The sequence below is a fragment of the Euleptes europaea genome, chromosome 2 (assembly GCF_029931775.1).
Source record: "Euleptes europaea isolate rEulEur1 chromosome 2, rEulEur1.hap1, whole genome shotgun sequence".
Taxonomy (NCBI): Eukaryota; Metazoa; Chordata; class Lepidosauria; order Squamata; family Sphaerodactylidae; genus Euleptes; species Euleptes europaea.
Window position 1 is genome coordinate 63419651 of NC_079313.1, and position 20119 is coordinate 63439769.

General features: G+C 38.0%; 1 protein-coding gene across 1 annotated transcript in view; it reads right to left on the bottom strand.

The window, feature by feature from the left end:
- Positions 1-869: 869 nt before the first annotated feature.
- Positions 870-20119, bottom strand: part of LEPR (leptin receptor) — a 58820-nt gene continuing 39570 nt past the window's right edge. Inside the window, exons 10-18 of the mRNA XM_056844380.1 lie at positions 17098-17246; positions 16659-16818; positions 16477-16559; positions 15042-15258; positions 14173-14355; positions 13273-13368; positions 5302-5404; positions 2621-2696; positions 870-1028 (exon numbers count right to left, since the gene is read on the bottom strand). Coding sequence (XP_056700358.1) covers positions 1011-1028; positions 2621-2696; positions 5302-5404; positions 13273-13368; positions 14173-14355; positions 15042-15258; positions 16477-16559; positions 16659-16818; positions 17098-17246 — 1085 coding nt within the window. The 3' untranslated portion in view covers positions 870-1010. The remainder of the gene's footprint in view (positions 1029-2620; positions 2697-5301; positions 5405-13272; positions 13369-14172; positions 14356-15041; positions 15259-16476; positions 16560-16658; positions 16819-17097; positions 17247-20119) is intronic.

Here is a 20119-nt window from a genome sequence, read left to right on the forward strand (position 1 = left end):
TAAATGATTGCCATGAAAATATTTTACAGCAATTCATCTAAGTTTATGAAAAGAGTACAAAGAGAGCATTTATAACTTCAGTTGTGTGTGTGTGTAAAGTGCCTTCAAGTCGCAGGTGACTTATGGCGACCCCTTTTTGGGGTTTTCATGGCAAGAGACTAACAGAGGTGGTTTGCCAGTGCCTTCCTCTGCACAGCAACCCTGGTATTCCTTGGTAGTCTCCCATCCAAATACTAACCAGGGCTGACCCTGCTTAGCTTCTGAGATCTGACGAGATCAGGCTAGCCTGGGCCATCCAGGTCAGGGCTGTTATGTAAAATTTAATTTGCACCCCTATATGTTAGGTAATGGAGACTGAAACAATATCCTTCAAATTTTCATTTACCTTACTGGGAAACTGGTGTGTGTTAGTGTTTGCAGGACTAGACTAAAGATGCCATAAAAATGCAAATTGCAACACTGTGTAGGTGCAATTAAAAATAGAAACAACAGGTGCAGTTAAATACCCTGAAGTTTTTAAAATCACACTGGAAAAATATATAACAAGATCAAGTTTTTAAACAGGGCTGCTTCTTTCTTAAGTGTTTTTCCTAGATGACACTCATTATCAGTGGACCCATTCCTGGACCACTTGTGGCCTGCCCTGTCCTATTAATGCAAGACATTTCAGCTAAAATTAATTAAAAACAGGTTTTCAAAATGAGATTTCAGAGTGCAGCTGAATGAATGATGGCAAACTCTACCTTCTGTACTTCCACCCCATGTCCTCTTACAAATAGCAAATCCTATCTTCTCTGAAATATGGGGAATGCTCTCAAAATTGTATACCTTTATATAATTTTTGGACAAAATTATTTCCAGCACTATCATGTATGAACAAAGATAACAGATAAATGATATGTAAATAATTCCTCTCTTCTGAATACAAATACATAATTCTTCTAACAACTTTGTATAGGAAGTCTGGGTGCTGTCACAATGGTTCAGTGGGCAGTGAGCATGATCAGACTTCACAGAATGTCCACTCTCTGTTTAAATGAAATGAAATAAAATTAAAAAGATGAGAAAATAAAGATTCACTGGGAATCTAAACTAAGAAAAGTGTTTAAATATTTTCTAAAGATATATTAAACAAGCATTCTTCCAATATTTAGTATCCTTCTTGTGCAAATAATCCAACCTATAACTTGGTATTTGTGATAGCTAAGGCCAAGTTACCTAATTGTACACACTGTAAAAATCAGGAAAGCTTAATTTAAGCTGCAGCAACAACATGAGTTTGTGGTATCCAAAGATCGAACGACAATTAATCAAAAACTGTGCCAAAGTCCTATTGAAATAAAACAAGGTCTGGAAGATAAAATGCATTCACCAAGATCTATATTCCTGAGCATATTCCAGGGCACCCTTGTGATCTTTTCTATTAAAATGAGAGCAGGGGGAAACCCTAAGTACGAATAACTGAGAGCATGTGAAGATGGCTATTCCAATAAAGCAAAGAGGTCCTTGTTGAAGAAGACCTCTGTGTTCACTGGAACTTCCCACAAATTACCTGGGACTGGGGATTTGTCTTGTATGTGAATCTGTACAGCCCATGGCATGATCCCACCCATATAGTAATGGATATTGGAATCCAGCACAAAATTTCTACTTGTGCTTGCACAAGTGTAAATGCAAGAAAAAGCCGACAGGAGCTGCTTGTGCTAAGTCAAGCTCATTATATACACACTTGTGTTTCTTCTTGTGTCAGATATTGTGGGGGAGGGAAGGTGGTGTGGTATAGCCTGATCTCATTAGATCTTGGAAGCTAAGCAGGGTCAGTACTTGGAATGGAGACTACCAAGGAAGGCTCTGCAGATAGGGTTGCCAACTGCCAGGTAGTTGAAGGAGATCTCCTGCTAATTCAACTGCTCCAGCCGATAGAGATCAGATCACCTGGAGAAAAATGGCGGCTTTGGCAATTGAACTCTATGGCATTGAAGTCCCTCCCCTCCCCAAACCCCACCCTCTTCAGGCTCCGCCCCCAAAATCTCCCACTGGTTGAGAAGAGGAACCTGGCAACCCTATGGCAATGGCAAACCACTTCCGCGTCTCAGTTGCCTTGAAAGCCTCTTGGTGGGTTTGCCATAAGCCAGCTGCGACTTGATGGCACTTTAGACACACAGGATATTATACAGCCAGTCCTGGGCTTTCAGAAAGTGAACCTAGCTGCTTCTTCATTTCCAAAATGGCTCCCTGAGGTACAGTAGGGGGAGGTGGAAATTACTGTACAAGATTGTGCATGTGTATGTCATTGTGTATATGAGCAAACTAGGATGGAAGTGAGAGATATTCCTCAAGATATTGTACAATCCTTTCTGCAAGTGGAACTTTGCTAAGTAGATTTATTTTCCAGTTTGTGCATTGCTGGATCCAACCCACTGGCTTTATAGAGCATCACAGATTCCCAATTCCCCCTTTATTTATAAGAACTTGCATAAAGTCTCAGGCCCATGACAAAATATCAATGCTTTATAGTTATTAATAACAGTTCATTATAGTTTTTTTCTAGTTGGCAAATTGAATTTAGACATAAAGCATTGAAATTATAAAAATAATACATCAAGATGGAAATCCATACCTTCTGGAAATTTACTGACTGTGCCCAGGAACAATTTTTGGGGTTTGGGACATCATCCCAGAATAGTGTCTTCATTCTGAAATGTCAAATAAAGTGTTTATATTTGTCACACTAGTGGATATTATTACTCTTCATTTTTTGTGGCAAGCTACAGCCATAGGATCAACTACATCCATAGCTACATTTTAAAAGCCCTCATACAATGCTGAATTTGAATAAGTTGTGTAAAAGTTCATCACAGCTGCTTTCTGACTTCTACAGGATTTGATTGCTACTGAAATTTTCATAATTCAACATAATACACTTCTGCTGTGTAGACAGACAAATATAATGAAAATCCTTCATAGATAATTAATTCTTTCTGGAATTTCTTTCATAACATTTATATCAGCATGCTGTATATGTTGTCTTGAATTAAATAGGTGTCACGAATCTTAGCTAGTATTTAAGGAAGCAAAAAACAAGTAAACTCTAAGAATTGAGCATTAACAGTGCCTTCCTAAACAGAATTACATCCTTCTAAATCCATTAAGAGCCCCGTGGCGCAGAGTGTTAAGCTGCAGTGCTGCAGCCAAAAGCTCTGCTCACGACCTGAGTTCGACCCCGACGGAAGTCGGTTTCAGGTAGCCGGCTCAAGGTTGACTCAGCCTTCCATCCTTCCGAGGTCGGTCAAATGAGTACCCAGCTTGCTGGGGTTAAAGGGAGGATGACTGGGGAAGGCACTGGCAAACCACCCCACAAACAAAGTCTGCCTTGGAAACGTCGGGATGTGACGTCACCCCATGGGTCAGGAATGACCCGGTGTTTGCACAGAGGACCTTTACCTTTTACCTTTAAATCCATTGAACGCAATGGTCTCTGAAGGGTGTAACTCAGTTTAGGATTGTACTTTAAGTAGGTTAAGAGGAGTCATGTAAACCCTTAAATAGATCCTTCACATTCACAGGCACTTCACACACAATCCTGACAAAGTTCCCAGAGAAACAGTGAGATAATTCATCTTTAGCATAATAGAATTTTCATAGCAAGTAAAATTACAGGTTATTATCCAAGTCCAACTGAGCCCTTGAGCAATTCCTGGAGAGGCAGTTGAGAAAAGAACCAACTAAATAAATAAATGGAAAGTTCCTGGAAACGCTCTTCTGTAATAATATTTTAAGACTATTCTAACAGCCTCTTGCAATTTATACAGTATCCGTAGTCAATTACTTCAAGACTGTTGACTATTCTTCATGATGCTTCTTGTTTTTCTACTTTAGCATCCTATTTATTTGCAGATGCTTTAGGGCTGTTTGTTTTCTGGGATAGATTTTAGAAAGGAAAAAAGAGCGAGATCATGGGGGAGGTTTCTCTCCTCCCCCTTTTAGGGAAAAAAAGAACAGAAACTTCTCCCATCTGCATACTCTTAAAACACTGGGCAGAGTATAATGTTGTAATAGAGCAAGCCGCGGGTATGGAAGAGGGAGAAACAGCTGGAGTTGGCACTATACTTGTAACTATTACCTGACTGGCTACAAAGATTTTGTTCCAAGAACTGGTAGATCTGCATTTGTCTCCGAAGTTGGGTGAAGCTAAATATAGTCTGCTGGGGGGTTAAGGAGCAAGTGCCAGGGGAAGGGATCCTGTTTTCCTGCTAAATATGAAGCTCCCCTGCCATTACTCCAGCAAGGTTGTTAAAGGGCCTACAGGAAAATAGAACACTCTACCCCACCCCCAATTGGAAATACGGTACATCTTGGCTGGGTATAAAGGATTTTCTTAGATCCTGTTTCCGTTTTCAGTCCAAAACTGTTAAGATGTTTTGCAGGAACGATTCAGAATTAAGTACCACACTCATCGACTGGGGCCAACAATCAGCTTCGCGGTTCCCCAATTGGGACCCAGAGTGACTTACAACTTTCCTTTTCCATTTTTATCCTCATAACAACCCTAAGGAAAAGTGTTAAAGTGTCAGACTAGGAGCCAGGTTTGAATCCTTCCTCTGCTGTGGAAGCTTGCTTCAGCCAGCCATGGACTGTCAGCCTAACCTACCTCTCAGAGTTGTTGTGGGGACAAAATGGAGGAGAGAAGAACAATGTAAGCCACTTTGGGTCCTCCCTGGGAAGAAAGATGAGATATAAATGAAGTAAATACATAAATCAGTAGGTAAAGAGGTGGAGGGAGCCATTCTTGACTTTTGTCCGGGGCTTCAGAATCATTACAACCATCTCCGTTAGAAAGGGGAGAAGAGTGTAACTCTCCTCACTGTAAATTTTCTCTCACCTTGGTCCATGGCACTACCCTGAATCAGGAGTGCATGCACTTTTAAAAAAAAAAACAAGGTTGAGAACTCAAATATGAATCTTCTACTGTAAATAAATAAATGCATTTGTTCTACAATCTACCACACAGAGTGTTATGTAAATATAGAGTACAGAAAAAGTACAAAATTACTTTTGCAATGTCTAGGTAGTTGCTGACTTATGATTTTACAGGAAACTGGATTTATTTATTTATTTATTTTGGTTACCTCTATGCTGCCTATTCATCTCCCTGCTCTGAGAAGTGCTACATGCAGAGCTCTCTCAGTCCAATTCAGTGGCAGACTTGCTAGGGACACACTTATAAGAATGATCCTATAGATGTTTATATTTAAGTTCAAAAGCTTTATCTACTTGGGAACACATCTAGGAAAGCATTACCTTTGGTGCAAGATCAGAAGAGCTCCAAGCAGGAAAACTAAGCACAAAATTACTAGGGGAAGTATCACATAGAAGTTCACATAATTCTGCTTCTCAATCCCACCTGAAAATAAGAGTCAACTGTTTAAAATAGTTGCAACCAGCCCGGCAAATATCCTAGCACAGAAAATCTAAAGATGTTAAATATATGCAGTATAATTTTAGGAAGATTTATCTGAAACGAATGTTCCACTGAGTTTAATAGGTTTTACTCTCAAGTAAGGAATGCAGCCTGGGATATCACTGTCACCTCACTTTGCCACAACTGATCTGCCAGATCTTGAGCTGCTATCCCCCCAAATTAAAAAGAGTTGTATATCCAGCAAGAGCACATGTTTAGCTCATTTGTGAAATCAGCCATGTAGTATGATCCTGCATTTACTTACAAGAAAGTATCAGAGTTCAATAGGATGTATTCATAAATAAGCATGAACATGTTTCCAGCTTTAACTGGGACAACAGTTCACACCACATGACATCACATCAAAAATGATGGTCATGGTTATGCTTTGATCTTACTAACCTGGGCAGCTGCTATACCAAGGCTAACAAGCAAGTAAAAGTACTACTGAAGTCAGCTTCCCGCTGTTGCAAGTCATGATCCCATCCCATCCAAAGGATGAAACTCAAGGATGGGAATCTGAAAATCTTTTAAATAATATTCTATTTAGGGCATGGAATAAGACTAAATCCAGAACAGAGCAAAGCTTGATGTGTTCTGGAACATCTGAATTCTTCTTGAAATGGCTTCAATGGGCTGGAGAAATTACACAGAATTCCCTCAAGTAACACCAACATAGAAATGTGCATTTTGAACAGCTGTAATAAAAGTAATCCAGGAATATCCTATGGTATCATTTTCATATTCTAATATACTAAAATACTTACGTAAAAATGGGGGAAAATGACAATATAGATTATTATTTTTTATAATATTTTTTTATTGAATTTTTAATAAAGAATACAAAAAAAGGACAAGAAAAAAAAAAGATTATAATATATCCATATAGTACAAATAATAAAAGAAAAAACAAAATAATACAAACATATCCAAAAAGAAAAAAATATACAACGCAGTATTAAGACCTATGCTAATACATTAATAATTGCTATCTATTCTTTAAAAAAAAAAATCAGTGGTCTATAATGTGTCATAACCTACCACCCACCAAAGTGCCCTTCACCATTGGACTTCCGGCGAAGTGTTGTGACAGTAAATAAAAACAACCTGTTATTCCACTTCTTAATTAAACATCACATTAAACTATAATTCGTTAAATATAGCTTTAAAATCCGTTTTTGCCAGTTTATCCCAATATGCGGCGGCCTTTAACCAAGTATGTTTGAATTCTTCCAAACCTTTACCATGTAAAAAATCTGTAATCTTTGCCATCCGCATATAAAACCATAATTTTTCCCTCCATTCTTTAATTGAAGGTTTATTTGTTTGCTTCCATTTTTTACCAATAGTAATTCTTGCTGCAGCAAAACTATATTGGCATATGACTCTATCAGCTTTATCTAAACCTTTTTTTGGGATTCCTAATAGACAAAAAGCAGGGTCTTTTTTAATTTTTGCATTAATCAGATTATTTGTTTCATTCAAAACTAAACACCAAAATTTTTTAATTTTTTTACAAGACCACCATACATGCATAAAAGTTCCAGTGTCTTTACCACATTTCCAGCATAACGCTTTTTCTTCTTTTTTCATCTTACTCAATAACACTGGAGTTATGTACCATCTATAAAACATTTTGTATAAATTTTCTTTTATTTCATTCGAAATAGTAAATTTAAATTCCTTTTTCCATAAGTTTTCCCATATCTCCAAATCTATATTATATCCAAGGTCCCTCATCCATTTTACCATCACCAATTTGATCCTTTCCTGTTCTAAATTCATCTCTATTAATAATTTATAAATCCTTCCTATCATTCCTTTATTGCCTTTATATAATATTATCTCAAAAATAGATTTAGAATGATTAAAGCCCACTTTAATATCTTTATTAAATATATCTTTTAATTTATAATACATAAACCAATCTTTAATCTGAAGTTCTTCTCGTGATCTCATTATCTATAACCCATCTTTAAATTCTATCAACTCTCTATAATTATTACAATCTAAATTTAAATGTGAACCTCTTCTCAAAAATGCTTCTATGGGATTAATCCATCCAGGTGTTTTATTTTCTAAATAGTCCTTATATTTCTTCCAAATTAATATTAAGTTTTTCCGTATAATATGGGAATTGAAATCTTTATTCACTTTCTTTTTATCATACCATAAATATGCATGCCACCCAAACCTTAATTTAAACCCTTCTAATTCTAACAGTTTCAGATTCTCTAGGAGGATCCAATCTTTAATCCAAGTAAAGCAAGCTGCATGATAATACATTTTCAAATCAGGTAATCCCAAACCTCCTGTTTCCTTTAACTCTATTAAATTATTATATGCAATTCTGTGTCTTTCTTTACCCCAGATAAATCTCATAATATCCTTCTTCCAGTCTTCAAATATCCGTGTTCCTTTCAAGATTGGCAAATTTTGAAACAAGAAAAGCATTTTAGGTAACAACATCATTTTTATTACTGAAATTCTTCCCCATAGTGATAATGGAATTTTTTCCCAACTTATCAAATCTTTCTTAATCTGTTGCCATTGATTTACATAGTTAAATTGAAATAAGTTAAGATTATTATTCGATAACCATATACCCAAATACTTAATTTTATGTTCAATAGTGAAACCTGTCTTTTGGATTAATATTTGTTGTTGTGAAAGAGTCATATTTTTAACCAATATTTTAGTTTTCATTTTATTAATTTTAAATCCTGAAAGCTTTCCATAAACCTCCAATATTTTATTCCATCTATCAATTTGTTCAATCGGATCACTCAAAATACAAACTAAATCATCTGCATAAGCTCTCAATTTATATTGATTTCTCCCTATTCGCACTCCAGTTATTTCATCCGTTTTTCTAAGAGTATTCAATAACATTTCTAATACTAATATGAACAACAAAGGAGAAAGAGGACATCCCTGTCTCGTTCCCCTTTGGATTTCAATATTCGGTGATAATGTTCCATTTATTATCAAATTAGCTGTTTGTTGAGTATATACACTTCTTATAGCAGTTTTGAAATTATCCCCAAAATCCATAAATTCTAACACTCTACTCATAAACTGCCAGTTAACATTATCAAACGCTTTTTCCGCATCCAAAAATATCAAAGCTAAAGGTGTTGTATCTTGTTCTGCATATTCCAAAATATCTATCACCATCCTTACATTTTGACTAAGTAGTCTTCCTGGTAAAAATCCTGCCTGATCTTCATGTATTAATTGATTCAATACCTTTTTTAATCTCAGAGCTAAAATTGCAACAAATAATTTATAATCTGTATTTAATAATGAAATCGGTCTGTAATTTTTAACTTCTAATAAATCTGAATTTGGTTTTGGTATCAGTGCTATATTTGCTTGTTTCCATGTTTGAGGAATAATACCCTTTATTAATGTTATATTCATCACTTCTATTAAGTGAGGAGATAATTGATCTTTAAATACTTTGTAATAATTTGCAGTAAAGCCATCCGGTCCTGGAGATTTATTTAATTTACTCTTATTTATTACATCATCTAATTCCTCCTTAGTTATTGGTAAATCTAAACTTTCTTTATCTTCCTGGGAAATTTTCCCCAGATCCAATTTGTTAAGATATAAATCTATTTCTATTTCTGACACCTTATTTTTTTTATATAAATTCATATAAAACTCCACGAATGTATCTATTATCTCATCCTTTTCTCTTGTTATCTTACCTTTCCTTTTTATTTGAGTTATTAATACTTTTTTATATTTTTGCTTCAGTTGCCATGCTAACATTTTACCCGGTTTGTTAACATGTTCAAAGAATCTTTGTTTGTTATACATAATTTTCCGTTCAATTTCCTCCGTGATTAAAAATTCATATTGATGCTGATATTTTCTTATCAGAGCCTGCTGAATTTGTTTAGCTGTTTTTTCATGTATTCTGCTAAGATGCCTTTCTCCTTGTTTTATTTTTTCTAACATCTCCTTTTTCTTTTTCTCCTTTTCCCTATACCATCTTATATTTTGCTGAATTAATATTCCTCTAATTACTGCCTTACCAGCATCCCAAATAATATCTTCTCGGGTGCCCTTTCCTATATTTTCCTTAAAATAATTCAATATCTCCATCTTCACTTTATCCACTATTTTAGTATTTTTTAAAAGAAAATAATTAATTCTCCAGGGTTTGTACCTCCTTTCCCCTATTTTAATCTTTACTGTTACAGCATTATGATCAGATAATATCCTAGGCAGTATCTCTGAATCTTCTGAATTAATTATCAAACTTTTCGAGAGCCATAACATATCTATCCTAGAATATGAGAGATGTCTCTGTGAAAAAAAAGTATATCCTTTCTTATTGCCATTTGTCATTCTCCAGACATCAAACATATCCCATTGGTCTATAAGAGCTTCAAAATTAGCCGGTAATTTACCCTCATTATTTGCTTTTTTCTTCTTACCAGATCTATCTAACTTAGGTACCATTACTCCATTAAAATCCCCCATCCATATCATTTTATCTGTAGCATATTCCGCCATTATCCTTGCCAGTTTATCATAGAATAATTTTTGATTGGCGTTAGGAGCATATATTCCCACAAGTAGAATCTTCTGAAAATCACATATTATTTCCACCATTAAAATTCTACCCTCTATGTCCTGATATATTAGTTTTCGTTCAAATAATGAAGGTAAATACATCGCTATACCATTAATTTTTTTTGTACCATTACATGTCGTAAAGAGTGTACCCAACCTAGAATTTTCTAATCTAAATATATCCTTTGGGAGTATATGTGTTTCCTGTAAACAAATAATATTAGCCTTAGTTTTTTGTAAGTGATGGTATATTTTGCTTCTTTTGTTGGGAGAATTCAATCCATTAATATTCCAAGATAAAACCTGTAACATATCAAAATTCAATTAGATCCATTATGCATCAAAATTATCAAACTTTAACTCCTATCCTGCCCCCTTTTCCCATCCCCAGTTTTTTGTTCAACCAGTATCTTCAATTGGTGACTCTTCTGATGAATCTATTGGCAATTCTCCTCCTCCAGATGCTTCATCTGCCTTTTCTTCTTCTGGAGATTCTCTAGTTTTAACTTGTTTAGTTGGCTTACTTGGTTTAGCCAATTCAGCATCATATCTCCTCAAGAACTGTTCAGCCTTGTCCAATTCTGTGTACTTGAATCTTTTTTCCTTGAAAATGAAAGAAATGCATTTTGGATATTCCCATCTGAATTGTATTCCATTAAATCTCAAGCGTTGAACAATCTCCATGAAATCTTTCCTCTTCCTCAGCAATCTAGCAGGTATTTCTTTCATCAGTCGCAGGGACTCATCTCCAACTTTAAGCGGTGTCTTGTAGTGAGTGTTGAGTATCAAATCACGATGACTCCTTGAAAATAGTTGAAGTAGGCAATCCCTTGGAACTTTATTTCTGGTTGCATATGCAGAGTTTATTCTGTAAGCTGTTACAATCATTCCTGCTATAACTTCTTCAGATTCCTGTAAAAAATCTGCTAAGAGTACTGTCAGATATCTACGCAAATCCCGGTCTTCAATTTTTTCTCTCAATCCGCGTATGCGCAGGGAAGATTCTTTAATCTTATATTCCATCATCGCCATTTGGTCTTGTTGAATTTCTTCTCTCTCAGTTACTGCTGTTAGTGACATCTCAAGGGTATCCACCTTCTTCTTAATTTCTTTAGTTTCTTGTGTTGTCTTTTTCAGCTTGGTTTCCACCCTATCTTGTCTGACAGTCAGGGATGAGATTGTATCTTGCAAAGCAGCTATAGCAACCGAATTCTGAGATGTAGTCATTGTATTCTGAGATAGCTCCTGCTTCATTTCTGCAACATCTTGATGAGTCTTTGATAGGAGATCATATAAAGCATTCAGTGTCACTTCAGGCTTGGTTTTTGAAGACATCTTTGCAGTTACAGATGTTGTTGCCACTGGAGACTGTTTAGGTGTAATTTGTGATGCTGAAGCTCTTCTTTGAGGAATCTGTACCACCAATTTTGTGTCTTTAAGAATATCCTTAGTATGCTTCTCCTTCTCACCCATTGAGAGGCTAAAAAGTAACCAACAATTGTAATCCAGATACAGGAGATGGGGGGGGGGGCAGAAAACTTTTCTAGTTCATGTTGTAAAAAGATTTCAAATGTAGCAATTCATTATAGAGAAAAAACAATCACCATGACATCTCAGCAAACTTTTTCCATGTCACTTGATTGCTTTCCAACAGATCTTGTTTGCTTTTCCAGTCTTTCAGTGTAAAAAGAAAGTGCGTCAGTCAGCTGGCAAAAAGCCAAACTTTTTTAAACCAGAACAAAACAAAATTATAGATTGTTCAGAGTTAGTTTATTAAAGATCCACTGCCACACACCCCAGTTAAAATAATTAAAAGCATAAAATAAAGTTGGTTCAAAAACTTGCTTGTAAATCGGCTTCCACCTCGCTCTCTCCTGCTGTCATATAAGATGGCGCCGGCTCTTCAGTGGATCCCGTCAGAGCGAGAGTCGCCGTTTTCTCAGCGATCTCTGCTCTAATGACGGGTCCGCCACCGGCACCCAATCCTGCACCCCCTCTTTGTCCGAGGGGTGCCGCTTGCCTTTCGTTTCGGGGCCGATTTTTGCGCCCCTAGGCAGCGAACGGCAGGAGCGCGTCTCCGCGCTTGCAGCGGGGGGGGTCAGCCGACCCGGAAGTTCCGACAATATAGATTAGAGACATTAAAATGCTGGACACATTCAAGCATTTAAATTATCTCTGACAAAGAATAAATTGTGCGATATATTTCTTTAAATACTTGAAAGGATGAAACTTGATAAAAATTCAGAACTAATATTGATACAAGAAAAAAGACAAAAATTATCCACAGTTGACCCATTTTTTTAAAAAAATTAAATGTACACTTCATTACAATATGGTTCAGTTTTAGTGGAATACTGTTCGGTTTAGAAATGGGAAAAGATATTAAAAACAATTTAAATGATAAATGGAAACATACATCGCTATAAATAGTTAACAGAAAATCATTACAAAAGAATAAAATACAGTATTATGCACCATGGAAGACAAAACAAAACAAGGTTTAATTATTATATCTAATAGTCAATATAGCCCACCCTGCAGATACTTAAATCTGTGTATTGGGGCCATATTAACAGAAAACAGATATTTCTTCAAATACAGGGGACCCCCCAAGTCTGCAGAAAAATCTGAAAAATTTAAAGGACAACCAATGGAGGGATGGGGATTAATTCCCCACCAAAATACAGGAATGCTGTCTGAACATGGGCAGAGCAATGAATGAGGAGCCACCCCAGGACACACACAAGGCATCCCTGCTACTGCTATCTTTCAAGCTGGTAGGGAGGAGGACCAGCAGACAAAGCAGTAGCAGCAGAGAGAGGGGCGGCAGAATGGTGAGTAGGGGGCCCAGTGAACAAAGTATAGATGGGTAGGCAGAGTGGGGAAAGCATTGGGTGGAAGGGGAGGTGGGCATAGTGGCAGGGAAGGGGACATATGGGGGAAATTGTGGGCAGGGAGGCAGGACAGCAGACAAAGTGGGTGAGAGGGCAGGCAAGCAAGTGACAATCCCCCTCCCTGTGAATCTCATAGGTGCCCACTGGTATGTTACCGATATTGGAAAGATGAGTAATATAAACATGATTTTCTTCACAGTTGCAGGATGGGTACATTTTCTAAATATTTTGGAAAAAATAATTAAGTTGGATGGATTCTTCACTGTAATAAGGAAATTATATTTCAATTAATCAAGCAATATATTAAAAATGCCCTGAATAGGCTACCTTTGGAAAATCCTTCTGTCACTGTGGGCTTTGCAACTCCTTCAGGAATTACTGGGTACACACTAAAGCGGTATTTCTCAATTAGAATGAAATTATCTGGAATTGAAAAACAGCATATTTTCACTTTTTTGTAGGAGAAGAGAAAGGTTGGAGCTGAGAATCTTTGCATTAGACATACAGTGGGAGTTTTGTGCCTCCCAGGGCCAAAATACATGATACATGTGATGTGAGTTGGATCCCTGACCCAACCTGCAGTCACACTTATGATCAGGGAACTCACCATCCAAAATTCAATGGGGCTCAGAAGGGCTGTGGCTTTGGCTCAGTGTAAGAGCCTCTGCTTTGCATACAGAAGGACCCAGGTTCAATCCCCGGCATCTCCAGTTAAAAGGACCAGGTGGTAGGTGATGAGAAAGACCTCTGCCTGAGACCCTGGAGAGACGCTGCCAGTATGCGTAGACAATACTGACTCTGATGGACCAAGGGTCTGATTCAGTATACAGCAGCTTCATGTGTTTATGTGTTCAAGAGAGATCTTTACTTCATGTATCACATGAAGAAGATGAATAAAAAATTACAAAGGATCCCAGAATCTGTTGCTCAGGGCACTACCCAATGTAAAACCAGCCACTGTTACCATTCTAAGCTCATTTTGGATACTTGAGGAATAAACAACTTTTAATAAAAAGTATGACTATTTTGTTCTTATTTTTCACAATTGTTTAGTAAATCATTGTATATCCCTGTTCATTTGCCTGACTCTGCCTTGTTCAGAAACTATCGTTTCAGTTTTGTCAATGGTCTAGCAGTTCTTGAGGGATTGATAATTACAGTGTTAAGTACTGCTGAAACACATCAGAACACATCAGAACATAGAAAAACAGCCATAGAGAAACTCACCATAAATATGACATTTCCTAACATATGAAGGAACCATTATCCATTTCATTTGTTCGTCTTCATTTAGGTTGGTCCATTCAATTACAAAAGATGTAACAACGTATATTGCAGGTGAAAGCATCCAGGACACAATTACACAACTGCTGTTTATTGGATAGGCACTAACAGACTTCACAATATTTACTGACAAAAACAAAAAGAAATTATTAAGTTTGTATCAGAGGCATCAGCTCCTACAGAGAACTAATCACATCACTTGCATTTCTGTGGAGATTTTCAAATTTATTCCTGTTAAGGACTCTTATGTTGTTGAAACATTATTTGGCTTATTTGGCTCCCTTTATTGTCGCCTTTTTTATACCTGTAACCCCCTCTCCCCCACCAAATTTTGGGGGTATTATTAACTATTTCTGGACCTACTGAAAGTGATACAATTTATAAAAATATTAAAGTAAAATAAATAAAAGCATATCACAACCAACAACAATATCCTGAAAATCCTTAAAACTATCAACAGTGGGATATAATCAATAATTTAAAATTATAAGAAATGAAAAAAAACAGGTAGTATAGAGAATCCCAAAGTTTGCAGTTGTGGTCTTAAAATGGAAACCAGGTTAGGTTAGACGATGTGGGAAGCAAAATGGGTTTGTAGGTTGCACCATGTTGTTGCTGTGACAAATGATAGTGAAAAAACTCTGTATTACCCCCCTTGTGAACATGAAAGATAGCAGTCGGTCAAACCACTCTCCAGCTCTAAACAAAAGACAGTGGCTCCATGGTTCCAAGGCAGAAAGCAAAATAAAGTCATAGAAGTGCTAACAGCAATAATGTTAAGCCTGTGAGGCATACATATATGTTGCTCTTACCTGCATTCATTTGTTGTGAAAGGGTTATAATGAAATTCACAGAAGAAGCCCCAATTGAGTTGACAGCAATAACTTTAATGGTGTGAACATCCTCTGTCCATAAAAATGTAAAGGTAGTATCATTTTCTACATAATCAGACCAAGTAATGTTTTCTGAAGTAGTATGTTCTATCACATAATCAAGCACACTGCACAAGGCAAAATTAGTCACCAAGGGCTGCAAAAAAAGAATCAATGTATATTAGACAATTTCTTTTGGGATGGGGGTGGGTTGAACAGACTAAAACTTTTAAAGTTTATCTCATTTTATCAGTAAGATGCAAACTATATTTGATAATGAAATTATGTTTCTATAACTGTTTTCATAACCTCAATGGCCTTATAATTCTACTACTTCTATCTCCTAATAAATCTAATAAACATTAAAAAATATTTTAAACATCAATTTGCAGTGCAAGATTTAATTTTAAATTGATTTTTTTCCCCAGCAGGCATTCACAAAACTTAAGATTACTACAAATCTGACAGCCCATTCCTGAGCTGTCAGAGGCCGGGGACAGCGGGGAGGAGGTGCCACCACGGCGCCTCCTAACCCATTTCCCAGCCGCTGAAAGCTCGAAAAAAGCCTTTAAAAGCCTTTTTGTTTTTTAAATTGGGCTTTTCGCCCCATTGAAAACAGCGAGGCTGCGCCTGATAAAAAGCAGATAAAACAGCAACGCTGTTTGTCCCATTGGCATACCTGGGGCAAAAAGGGACAGGAGGCTGCCTACATGCAGCCCCGCCCCCGGGACGCCCTGGGAACGCCCACAGGACACTGGCACACACACCGGAACACCGGCGCAGGCCTTGACACTGGTGAGTTGCCAGCGAAAGGCCCAGCGGCTTCCCTGGGTGGCACTGGCCACAGCAGCTCCGGGAGACCAGCGTCTAGGCCTTCCTGCCAGCGTCTGGGCCACTCTGCATGGCGTAAATGGGATGGCCGCTGGTGGTGGTCCCACTTATACCGGCACAGCCCCTTTTTTCCTCCTGAGCTCTTTCAGCCGAGGAGCTCAGGAATGCGCTGTGAGTTTTACTGGTTTTGCTAACAATAATTACCTGCCTATGTTTTGGATCATGTATACTTCCACCCTCCCAAATCTACTGCAGTCATATTATGGGACACAACATGATAATCTTAACACAAAAAAGTATACTTTAGAAAGTATCGGGATACAAGGGATACCCAAACCCAGGGTAGACATGCATACTTTTGTCGATATAATTGAACTGTAAAATAAGATTTGTGAACCCCCCTCCCCTCCTATCCTTCTCTTTTATGTTTATCCTTTTATTTTATTTTTAAAATAAACATTTATAATAAAAGAAAACAAAAAAGTGATTTGGGTTTGTAATATTTCATTCTCCCACCTCATCAACCCTGACATCATTGATTTACCTTCCAAAGTAGAGTAACGTTTTTCTGCTTCCTTACTGGATCTTCATTAACAATTCTCCAGAATTCAGGCCCTCTCAATGGAGCTGAAAAAATTGTATTTGAGAAGTAAAAAGAACCACCTGTTTATGTGCATTTGAGTTAAAAGGAAAAAAATAGCCAAAAGCATATGGTGTTAAATTTACCTTTGATATCCTTAACAACTGTATATACAAGTCTACTCCAATCACTCCAGTAGCCAATTCCATCAAGGACACTGCAGCGCACTTGAACAATGTAAACTGCACAGGGATCCTGAACTTCTATACTGACACAGCTTCCTGATACAGCAGAAACTTCATACATCTGTAAATTTAAAAAGCAACAAGGCCTATGACAAATGTCATCATTTCTGAGTGACAGCTTAAGATCTTAAATTTTGAACAGACTGTGTGCTCCCACTAAATAAATCCAGGGAAAAGGACTCTCCACAAGTGTTTCTTTTGCAAAACAAACAGAATGTTAAAAAAAATTAAAGGAATTGCTTATACACCATTCAATCACAAGTTTTAATCAACTGGCCACAGAATACCATTGCAAGTAGCCTACAAAGCATGGGCTATCATGGATTAAGTCTGTGCGTACCTCCCAGGTTATTTCTGTTCCATTGAGAGCATATCGGATCTGAAACTGAAGATCACTCTTGGGAAGTTCTGGATTATTCCAGCTCACATTCAGCATTCCCACTTCCCTTGTGATTTCTGCTTTAACATTGAAGGGAGGAAATGGCTTCACTAGAAAGTTAAACAAAAGGCATTTTATTGACTATGAAACTTCTAATTGAATGCAATAGAACTATGTTTCATTTCTTCTCAACTAACCTATAACCTATATTAAAAGTGTCTGGCTGTCCTTGCCCAGAGCCTTTTCAGCTCTGGCCTGATGGAAGTCTATCAAATGAGAACCAGACCATGAGGGGCTCAGCTCAGTTCTGCAGGGCCTGAGAGGGACCCACTCAGTTCTGCAGGGACTGAGATGATCCAACAGTAGTGTTGCCAGCTTCAGGTTGGGAAATAACTGGAGATTTTGAGAGTGGAGCCTAGGGATGGCAGAGTTTGGGAGGGAAGGGACCTCAGGGGAGTATAACACCTGAGGAGAGCAGGGTTTGGAGAGGGGAGGGACTTCAATGCCATAGAGTCCAATTGCCAAAACGGCCATTTTCTCCAGGGGAACTGATCTCTGTCACCTGGAGATCAGTTGTAATAGCGGGAGATCTCCAGCCACCACGTGGAAGTTGGGAACCCTATCCACCAGGCCTATAGTTGAGGACAGCAATGGTTGCATTCTATCTGGCCTCCCTCTTCTTGTCCCTTCCCTTCTCCACCACCTTTCCTTCTTTTCCTCATTTTTCCTCCCCCTCCTTTTCCTCGTCCCCTTTTCTTCTCTTTTCATCCCTTTCCTGATTGTTCTCCCTATTATTGGTATTAGTTTTATGGGGGTGCTGTCTTGTACTTCATATTTGGTCAGGATTTTAATGTTAGTCTATATGCTGTATAGAGTATCTATTTTTAACTTTGTATTTTAAATGTTGTTAGCCGCCTTGAGCTGGACTTTAGTCAGAAAAAGTCAAAATAAAAATCAAATAAATAAATAAATAAATAAATACAACAGGGAGGAGAAATAGCTGGAAATTTTGGGGGTGGGATATGGGGTGGGTGGGGTTTGATGAGGAAAGGAACCTCAGCAAGGTACAGTGCCACTCTCCATAGCAGCCATTTTCTCCAGGGGAAGTGATCTCTGTCATCTGGAGATCAACTATAATAGCAAAGAGATCTCCAGGCCCCACCTGGAGGGTTGGTATGATGGATCTCCTTTTGTTTTAATTATTTTTCCCTCACCAACCACCCCTATCACTCCAGAGACTTTATGTCTTGTCTCTTGTTGTTTGTTTGTCCCACACTTAAGAGGGATGAGGGATCCGCTGATAATTTGTTCTTTATATAAGTTAGAATATGGCACAAGAGAGGCTTAATGAAATAAACAATCAAATCTGTTTTATTTGTCTCTTTTAGGGAAATGGAATAGTCAGGTTTGCAGGGAGGCTTAGAAAAATAAACCTGGCAGATTAAACAACAACAGGAATGAGGAAATTCAAGATATTTGTAAACAATAGATTTGTAATCAAGATGTATTTAATAGACAGGTATTGATAGAGAACCCTTGGCATTCACTGTTTAGTTGAACTGTCTTAAGCTTCTTGAAACAATATTTCAAATCTTGATGGTGTCAGGAACAAAACATACAATTTCCCAGTTTTTTTCCTTAAAACTTGTTAGGGATCACCCCCTTTACTTAGGAGCTATTTCCCTTAGGGAAGGACACTCAATTTACTTCCTTCACACACAGGATCCTTCTTGATCCTAAACCACTGGCTTCCTCTCCAGCTGCTAGCCTCAACTATCAGCTTCACCAGTCAGTTATCAACTCTCAGTTTCTAATGGTCTCTCTCTCTATTATCAACTGTAGAATTCTTGGGGGGTGTTGATGCTTTTCCCCCAAAAACCTCCTGTCTCTTAAGGTTCCATGACCGAGATCTCATCATCATACAGCAGTTGGCAACCCTATATATTTGCATCCTGTCTTTCCACCAAGAAGCTGTTTTAGCTGAAGTCTTATAATGTGGGAATCATAGCAGCTCCAATGTCACCAGGATTTAAAAGAAAAACGTAAGAGTTCTGAGATAGCACAGCTTGGACTCCTCCTGTGTGGCCCTAAAATCAGCTGTCAGAAAACTGACAACTATTAAACCACTAGAACAAGAAAATCATTAAATGACAAAAAGTAGAAGCTTCCACACAAAACTTCTCAGTTGTGCAACATAAGGATTGTGGCCCCAGCAGTGAATGGGTGGTCAGGTACTTGGCTAATAACTGAGACTATACCTTGACTGGATGTTACAGGCCACAACTTTATCGATTACAACTGCAAAGGTTTGGCTTGGCATAGGGCAATGGATCCATGGCATCGAGCAACCCCCCTGCCGCCCTATGGACAAAACCCATCCCTCAGTCTGTCTGCTGAAGAAAAAACTCCTGGGATGACAGCTATATGGAAACACCTGGGTGCAGGCTATTGTATGATCTCCCTACCACCTGGGGCGAGGAGACACCAGCAGCCCCCAAGCTGGTCATGCCTCCTTAATCAATGCCCCTTAATGGCGCCCACAACCAGGATCCAGCCCAATGCCAAAACCACCTAGCAAGTTATGACAGTAGTAAATTAAAGGAACAGAACAACAAACAACTACAGCATAAACCATGGAACTGCACAAATTAGAACCCTCAAAAAAAAAAACATGCAACTGAGGCAAGGGAGGCTTGGGTTGGAAAACTGGTGAGGCAGAATGCAGCCTGGGACCTGTGAGGGCAGCAAGTTGAGCCAAGCGGATGGACCAGAATGAAAACTGGCCACCTGAGGTCCACCAGCTCAGCTCCATCCCCAGGAACAACCCAGGCAACCACCAACTGGCCAGGAGAGCTGCAGGGGCAATTGATATTTGTATAATTTGAAAACTTCAAATGAATGTCTGAATTACAGAAGCAATCTGAAAAGAAAAATGGGTGGAGGAGTTGGGATTCATTGCATTCTTTGAAGTGAGTGGAGGGGA